Here is a 9,487-nt window from a genome sequence, read left to right as displayed (position 1 = left end):
TATCTCATATTTTTCTCAGTTATTTGCTTTATTTCCAGATTCAATCATAGGCTCGTTCTTACGCACTAGAGCACGTTCACACATGCGCACTCTTCAAAAACGGTGCTTTAAATCTATTGACAAACTAAAAGACATAAAGGACATTTGTATGTCTTCTGAATAAAAGATACTGATTGTACTGAATGTCATCTTGCTTATTTGTCTCAAGATAATAATTTATTAAGCCCACATGTTATAATAACAAGAAACTCTGCTTCTAACCACAGGTCGAGAGCTGTCGTTCCAACCACACAACTCTGCGATGCTGTTTGCGAATGTTCGTTGGAACGATCGTTTCGGGAAACACCGACTCGTTGAACTATGATGATAACGACGGAACTTGCGACCATAGTTGGCTAACGATGCTTTTAGGAAACGCAGCCCTGGGGCCTGTACTATGAAGCCGGTTTAGGTGGCTAGCCAGCTATGTTCCAGTTTAGCTTCCGCCAACCCTGGGTTTTAGGTACTGGGTTTTAGCTCGGCTTTAATCGGTGTTCGTTGCCATGGTATCTTACGCTGCACGGCTAACCTGCTCCGGGGCAGGTTATGTTCTGGATTCAAGATCTCAGACTGAAGTTTGACCAATCAGCTGTGAGCAAAGAAACATATAGGTGAAGCAACTAATTCCCAGCGTCTGTTCTCTGCTGCAATGGCTTCACCTTTTCTCCCAAATCCTGTGGACATCTCCGCGCAAATTGTTAGACGAGCACTTCGTAGAGAAAGAGTTTTTAGGGACAGACAAAATCCATTTGACTTTCCCGATACTTACTTGTATGAAAGATACAGATTTTCCGCGGAAGGAATGTCTTATCTTTGTGAACTTCTTGAGCCGCACATAACAAATGTGACTCGTCGAAGCCATGCCCTTACTGTACCGCAAATGGTATGTATTGCGTTGCGTTTTTTGGCAAGTGGTACATACTTGTATGCGGTCGGTGATGCAGAGAATCTAGGGGAAAACACGGTCTGTCGGACCATTCGCAAGGTGGTCCTCGCTCTGCAGGGGTACATAAATAGCTTCATTGTGTTCCCTGGACATTTATCGACCATGTCCATAAAAGAGGGATTTGATAAAATTGCCGGTAAGATATCTTGATTGGGTGACATCATATGAACAAATTTAACCTTTCACGTTCGTTTTTTTCTTCTGCAAAAAGCACATTTCATACTTAGAAATATATAATGCAATAGTCTACAGTAGCTGTTAAGAATGATTTTAAATATATATTTTTAATTCCTATGATAGGATTCCCTAGAGTCATAGGAGCAATAGACTGCACACATGTTGCAATCTCCACAGCTCTAGGAGAACATGAGGCTGATTATGTGAACAGAAAGTCCTTTCACAGCCTTAATGTTCAGGTATTTGAAAAATGTGAAGTTATTTTTATTTGCATTGAGATCAATCTTTAAATAAGTAACTAACAGATAGGACAATTATTTACTGTACATTTCATCTGCAGATGACTTGTGATCATGAATGCATGATCACAAGTTTGGATGCCAAATGGCCTGGCTCAGTGCATGACTCACAAATTTTCCGTGAGTCTATTTTGTGTCAGCGCTTTGAGGAAGGCAAGTTAAAATTGGTACAGTACACTATAAAGTTTTAATTTGAAAAGCTTACACAATTTTTCCCTTTTCTGTTCTATGACAGGGCTTTTTGATGGCCTGATGGTAGGAGATCGAGGTTATGCATGCCAGAGGTTTTTGCTAACCCCCTATCCTGACCCTCAGACAGGGCCACAAAACCGCTTCGATGTGGCCCTCAGTAAAACCAGGGTCAAGATCGAGATGACCTTTGGCATCCTAAAGGCACGTTTCAACTGCCTTAGGCGTTTAAGAGTGTCACCAGAGCGGGCATCACAGATAGTGGCTGCATGTGCCATTCTGCACAATATAGCCACTATCAGAAAGGAGTGAGTACCACCACAAAACCAGCTTCTCCCTGATGAAATTGACCCCATCACAATTGACCACCCAGCTGGCGCAGCTGTCAGAAATGCAATCACAACACAATATTTTACTTAATAAAAGCACACTGACACTGCTGATAGGTCTCAAACTGTTTTATTGGTCATGTGGCTAGGGAGGAAAGATAGAAAGAAAAATGACATTAATAAACATTCATAGTGTTCATACAGGGTAACTTGGTTAAAAAAAAAAAAAAAAGTTCACATACTGAGATCTGTTTTTTCCAGCTGTTTGATCTCCAATTTAATTTTTTTTAATTTGGAGCCTCCTCAGCTCACAGTCCAGCTCCTTCAGTGAACAGTCTAGTTCTAGACTCCTTTTGTAAAGGGCCCTGACTGAGTCTGTTTCCACCTGAAACAATTCCACCACAAACAATCATTACACGTTTTCTGGAGGTTGATCAAATCACAAAAAGTGGCATGACTTTCTACAAACATAGGACTGACTGTAATTAAGGGTTTAAAGCATTACCTTGTTCACATTCCTTCTGAAGCCCATTGAGGTAGAGGCTTCAGTTTCTGGGGCAGGTTGTGAAAAATCCTACAATAAAAGAGATGTGTAAGAGCCAGTCATTTAATTATGACATTCAAATGTGTGCTATAATAAAAAGCCCAGTGCATTCACCTCAGCAACTGTCTCTGAAGACACAGACAGAGTGTCTTCATCATTTGGTTCACCCTATAAATTGAAGGCCAATTTAAATCAAAATTGTTATAAAGCAGGTTATGTTCATTGTGTTCTGTCTGGTGTACTGACCTCTGTGCAGGAGACTGTGTGCATGTGTGCTGGCTTCAACAGGGACACTGTATTTCCCTCTACTGTGCAGAACATAGAGTCAGCCATATTTAACTTTTTTTTAAAACATTAGTAATGCATTGCACACACATACCCAGTGTCACTTGCTTACAGGAGCCAGCACCAGGGTCAGACTGTACAGCACTTGCAATCCCATCCATAATCGGCCGCCCCTTGTTGTTACTCAGTGCCAACTCCTCCGCCACAGTGTATTCTGGAGGAGGTGGCCCTCCCCCAGTTTTCCTTATGTCACACTTTTTTCTGTTTGCTGCAAACAAGTGTTTGTGATTAAATGTTCACAAAAGTAATAAAAGGTTTTGGTAAATACTCACCACTTTGAATTATATTTTTATATTTTGTTTTGATCTGCTGCCAAGAACGTTTGGAGTTGGGGTTGCATCTAAAAATCAATGAATATCAATCTTTCTTAGGATGTAATAGCCTATACATTCACACTTTACATACATCTACACACACACACACACACACACACACACACACACACTTATGTATGCATGTATATATCAGCACAAATACACATTTTAATTTTAGCATTTAATAAATTTTTAATATGATTATCCTACATAAATTTACATTAATTGTTTAACTTAGCCTACGCATTAACGCAATCAGCAATCTTCCTCCAAGATTGTTCTCTTGCTTTGGCAGCAGATACAGTGTTACTGCGTGCTTGAAAAACACTCCTATATTCTTCATATTTCTGAATAATAATCTCTTGCTCCTGCGCGGAAAATATATAGCTCTCTCTCTATCCATATCGAACGCGATTGGTTGTTCAGTGTCGACGTCACTCTTTTATGTGCACGCGCGTGTGGAGTAATCATAGCTTAAGGATCAAAGCCTGAGTTGACAGAGAAAGTTGATGAGCTGCGTCATGGTACCAATAAAGCCTGATTGCATCGGTTTGGTTTTGTCGACTCAAAACCAATTCTGTAACCCCAAGTTTGTTCAACTACCATCATGGTACAGGCCCCTGGTTCGCGCTTAGTAGATGCCGCCAAGGCAAGTTCAAAACAAAGCGCGCACGCTGTACTGTGATTGGTGGCTCGTTTGACCAGTTACGTTTTTATCCACTCATAAATAAAAAGGAACGACTGATTTTGAAAATGTAGTAGAGTAAAAAGTAAGATATTTGACTTTGAAATGTAGTGGAGTTAAAGTAAAAGTCTCCCCAAATTTAAATACTTCAGTAAAGTACAGATACGCAAAAAAGCTACTTAAGTACAGTAACGAATTACATTTGCTTCGTTACTGTCCACCACTGCATCTCACCATATGTGCTTGCCCCCCAACAATAGTCGCTTGCAGCTATATTTTGATATAATCTGTTCCCCTTTTTTATTATTTGAGATCCATGACTATTTATCAAAACAGACCATTTAAAATATTTTATATGCGACTGTTGAGCACAGAAACGATGTGCTGCTTTTTTATGCTTTTATTTTATTGTAATACTTTTTGCTAGTGCTTTAAGCAACACATTAAGCATGCAGTAGCATACTAATGTAATTATTGATGGATAAAGTAAATCCAAACACAATTGGTCAAAAGAGACATATTAACTAATGTTCATGGTATTGTTGTCTTTTAATACTTTTGCCTATATTTATACTCAATTCCACACGTAGCCATATATTCTGTATGCCATTTTGAATTTAATTGAAAACCTACTTTTTCGAACTCCTATGGCTTAAGTCCATTTCACTTGAAAGTGTCATCTAGGTACATTCACAACAAAAAGTTATACATTCATAACAAAAAGTTTTAAGACTAAACGGTTCTTGAACGGCACTTGAACAAATTAGATGGCAAGATGCCAAAAAGCATCAGAGGCTGTATCTCGGTGATGCTTTGCTGTATTGACATGGAATTTTGAGTATCTCATTGGCATCAAACCCTGAAAGCACCACATAAATTCGGTGACAGTGCAAACTACTGGTCAAAAGATATCATTAAATGTGTTGTTTTATAAACATTTATATTTATTAAATTGTTACAGCATTTTTTTAAATCATTATCAAAAATGTCCAATCATATTTCCTTACAAGCTGTTGGTTTGCTTCGCCCTGTAACTGATGCTTGTTATGTTTATTCATGCAGACCAGACCATCATGAATATCATAATAAAATTAACGAAAATAAACAAATATAATTATATTGTTTTAGCTCTATTTTAGGTGCTTACAAGCTAACTGAATAATTCTTTAATATTGTGACACATGCACTTATAGGCCCTATGCCACTTGAACCACGATAATTGCTTCTTGCAATTTTTTATGTTTTTCAATTCATAATTGGAATTGGAATCATTGAGACTGAATTATCCCTTTGCCAGGGAGAATATTCAGCAGACCAACAGGTGCCCTTTGTATTCTGTCTGCAGAGCTGCTTCAAAGGCCATGAAATGAACCCTGCCAGGTTATTCAGTCAAGCTATGCTGACCATGAATTTCCACAATCATTGGGTGAGGGATTGGACCTTCTACGATTGCAATAAGAAAAATGAAATTAAAACGTTAAAGGTATAGTTCACCCAAAAATGAAAATTCTGTCATCATTTACTCACCCTTCATGTTGTTCAAAACCCGTAATACTTTACTTATGTCTGTGCAAGACAAAAAGAGATGTTAGGCAAAATAACAGCCTCATTCACTATTAACTTTCATTATGTGGAACAAATATGCAATGAACGTGAATGGTGAACAAGACTAACGTAATGCCTAACGTAACATCTTATACGGGTTTGAAACAACAAAATGTTGAAAAAATGTTGATAGAATTTTCATTTATTTTATTTTGTAATTTTTTTTTACTTAACTGACTCGTAAAATGACTACTATTCAAAATGTTAATACTTGATGTTTATGAAATTATTTTATCAGTAAAGAGGAATATACTCTATATATGGCCTTTTGCAGGTGTTTTGGGTGGGGCCTTGTGCTGGGTCTCTTCTCACCTGGTCCCTGCATGACATGGTGCTCCATCCTCGTTGGAGATGCTTTGAAGACTCGGTGATGTCTGGTGATGTAAGGAGGTGTTTCTGAAAGAACTTTCCAGGCAGCCCAGAGATCTTGAAAAAAATATGGATCCCTAGTCATCCAAATAGACATTCCTCTAACATGGCTCTTTAGATTTATAAATCTCTGTCCCTTAGGTAAAATCACTGTGATTACATCTGTGAAATTTTGTCAAATTAATTCAATGTCAACAAATGACTATGATAAAGAAGCATGCTGGCTGGGGCCTTAACTAATAAACAGCTGTCGTCAGGATTACATTAACAAATTGTTTTGGGTTTATAGGCTATACATTTATGCAGAAAAATGGAAAACAGAAGTGTCTCATATCTTCTGTGTGCATTGTGTGATTTAGATAAAAATTTAGATGTATGTTTAGTCTTGGGGGCTAATCACATGGATTTGACTATTTTGGGTCACGGTCATAGCACCACCACCTGGCAGCAGGAAGTATGTCTCTTACAACAGACTTTAAAATGGTACTTTCATATTTACCCAAATTGCTTAAAAATTGTTTAGAATAATGTCAAATGCCTAATGCATGTGTCCACCTTGCATAGTTTTCCGCATTTTATTGTCATTTGTTTCATTTAATATTTAGTCCTTTCAGATGGAAAACATTTATATATATAAATGATGCGATCCAACGTGCATTTGAACAGTGGTGAAACACTTTATTATGATGTTACATTCATACGAGCAGACAGAGAAGTATGTTTGAAGTAAGTTTGGAGTGGAAGAAATAGAAATAAACCTTGTGTAAATTGTCAGCTTTACGCTAAACTAAAATGCTATTTCTAGCCATTTTACATGCACATGTTACCAGGTACGATCATATTTTTTTACCAAGAAAATTCAAGTTGGAAAATAATTTCTTTTTTTCTAGTAAGACCTTTGATATTAGGGTAAAAATGGTATTCTTGATAATAATTTTTGAATTGTTTTCCTGTAAAAAATCTATTTTATCCATTTGATTTATCTTGTTTTAGAAACAACACTGCATAAGATATTTAGGTTTTTCAGAGAATATATTTTTAATATGTGTATTTTGTCTTACTGTACTGGCAGAGTTTTTAAAGTCTTATAATCTTCCAGTGCTGAAGAAGTAATCCAAAGTATTTAGAATATGTTACTGACCTTGAGTAATCTAACGGAATACGTTACAAATTACATTTTACAGCATTATTCTGTAATCTGTTGTGGAATACATTTCAAAAGTAACCCTCCCAACCCTGCCAGTGGTTGTTCTGGCACTGCTACAGCCCCTTTGGGAGACATATAAAAGCTGTGATCTCTGACAGAAACCATGTGTTAAAGTGCTTTCTCTGAAAAGTCTTTAATCCCTCGGCTGCATTTGTGTTAACATGATGCTTCAGAATGCTGCTTCCTACAAAACCCATTTACATTTACATTTACATTTATTCATTTGGCAGACGCTTTTATCCAAAGCGACTTACAAAAGAGGAAGAACATCAGCGAATCATTTTAGGGAGACAGTGGTACAAAAAGTGCTAAAGTAGTATACAAAACAGATTTAAGTGCAACAAGAAATGTAAATAATAATATTTTTTTATTTTTTTTAGAGACCGGTTAAGTGCTTTTGGAAAAGATGTGTTTTTAGCCGTTTTTTGAAGATAGAGAGTGAGTTAGCTTCCCGGATTGAGTTGGGAAGGTCATTCCACCACCGTGGTATGATGAAACTGAAAGTCCGGGAAAGTGTTTTGGTGCCTCTTTGTTTTGGTACGACAAGGCGACGTTCCTTAGCCGACCGCAGGCTTCTGGTGGCAACGTAGCTCTGCATAAATGTTTTTAGGTATGCTGGAGCAGACCCAGTGAGTGTTTTATATGCCAGCATCAGGGCCTTGAATTTAATACGTGCATGAAACGGCAGCCAGTGGAGAGAGACAAAGAGTGGTGTAACATGTGCTCTCTTAGGTTCAATAAAGACCAGACATGCTGCTGCATTCTGGATCATTTAAGCAGGATTCTAAAATGCATGTAAGTGTGGTCAAAGTGTTGACAAAACAAAAAAATTATAAAAGATATAGAAGCCTCAGTGAAGCCAAATAATGCCTACATTGCAAACTAAGAATAAACTATGCTTCTAACCACAGATGGAGTGTTGTAGTTCCAACCACATGACTTTGCGATGCTGTTTGCGAATGTTCATTGGAACTTTGGTTTCGGGAAACACCAAATCATTGAAGTATGTTGGTAATGATGGAACTTGCGAGTGACCATAGTTGGCTAACAATGCCCCAGTTATAGAAGAAGAGCAGTAAGTACATTAAAAATGTCTACTTTTATATTCCAAGGAAGAAAGAATGTCATATGGGTTTGGGGAGAAATTAAGCTAAGCAAATAATGACAGAATTAAAATTTTTGGGTGAACTATTAATTTAATGAAGACAAAGGACATATTTGAAAGAAAACCAGGACATTGCTGCTGGCATTGATCTTTCCAGCTGGTAATGTCTGTTAAATTAGCCATTGATCTTGCTGTTACAGGAAATTGCATTCACCACCTCAGAATTGAATTTCTCTTAGTTAGAAGCAAATTAACCTAATGAGTCACTTAATGACAGCAAGAGCTCAACAGATCTCATTTTTCTTAGTCACGAAAGCCACGTGAATGTCAATTGACATTAATGGGCAACTCAGGTGCTTAGTGATTGTGATATTATAATTTATATTCATGTTGCTTTACAGTGATTATTTTAAGGAAAGGGTTGCTGTGAGGTTAAATACTTGATTATTGCATAATGTCAGCCAGCCCCTTGAGCAAAATAAACTACTAAAGCTATTAATATGCCTTTATCCTCAGATGTGGCTGTTGAGGTATCTGGCTCTGGTGAAAGGTGCCAAGTTTATTTACCTGTGTCAGAGTGTCGGTTTGACCACCTAGTGTGTTCAGGTCATTAAAAGCCCCTTCCAGAAACTTAATGATCCTCTGATGTTTGGTTTCAGCTTGAGAGGAGGTACATATGTAGATGATAATGGATACCAGGTATGTCATACATAAATAGTAGGTTATGTGTCCAAAATGGAAATTTCTGTCATCATTTACTCACCTGCATGTCTCTTCCAACCCGTATGGCTTCCTGTAAAGCTATGGTATGGCTTTACAAGACTTGTATTGTATTGCACATTTTGCATTGATTACTTTTACGGTGCTTTTATGGTGCTGGTTTTGAGTATAAAAAAAAAAGCATGAACATAATACCTTACATCTCCTTTTCTGATCCATTGAAGAAAAATCAGGTATCAAGAGGGTGAATTCTTGTTAGCTCTTTTTTATTTTTCACTGTACAATCGAGGTGAAATGATCAATGATATGAAAAGTCACTTGGCTCAAATGACAACAATAGCTTTTTAACCTGTACGACTTTCATTAATATCTTGCCAGCAAACCTCAGGTCACCACATCAAAACATCTTAGCCTCAGTCTCTCTCCCAGCATCCCCCAAGAACCACCAATGCATCATGCTTGGAGGTTCAAATCTCTTTTGAGAGCAATCGCCACTAACTGCATTCTCCCTCAATCCCTTTGGGTGAGTTAAGAGTTGTGTGGGCAGCATGAGAGAGTCAATAGCACACGGCATAGCTTTAGATTGTGCCCCCGAAGACTTAGTACAGATATAA

General features: G+C 37.6%; 1 protein-coding gene across 1 annotated transcript; it reads left to right on the top strand.

The window, feature by feature from the left end:
- The first annotated feature begins 688 nt into the window (after nt 1-688).
- On the top strand, nt 689-1,962 carry LOC127647457 (putative nuclease HARBI1). The gene is made up of 4 exons (XM_052131714.1): nt 689-1,121; nt 1,286-1,401; nt 1,503-1,614; nt 1,697-1,962. Exons 1-4 carry the CDS (start codon nt 689-691, stop codon nt 1,960-1,962), a joined length of 927 nt encoding a protein of 308 aa, XP_051987674.1.
- The last annotated feature ends 7,525 nt before the right edge of the window (nt 1,963-9,487 follow it).

The sequence above is a fragment of the Xyrauchen texanus genome, chromosome 8 (assembly GCF_025860055.1).
Source record: "Xyrauchen texanus isolate HMW12.3.18 chromosome 8, RBS_HiC_50CHRs, whole genome shotgun sequence".
NCBI lineage: Eukaryota > Metazoa > Chordata > Actinopteri > Cypriniformes > Catostomidae > Xyrauchen > Xyrauchen texanus.
This window is presented reverse-complemented; position numbering and strand designations above follow the sequence as displayed.

Bases quoted from the DNA above. Each gene is read 5' to 3' on its own strand.
- LOC127647457 (XM_052131714.1), top strand. From the start codon at position 689: ATGGCTTCACCTTTTCTCCCAAATCCTGTGGACATCTCCGCGCAAATT. The intron at 1,122-1,285 runs GTAAGATATCTT...TTCCTATGATAG, and splicing joins GGGATTTGATAAAATTGCCG to GATTCCCTAGAGTCATAGGA. The intron at 1,402-1,502 runs GTATTTGAAAAA...TTTCATCTGCAG, and splicing joins TTCACAGCCTTAATGTTCAG to ATGACTTGTGATCATGAATG.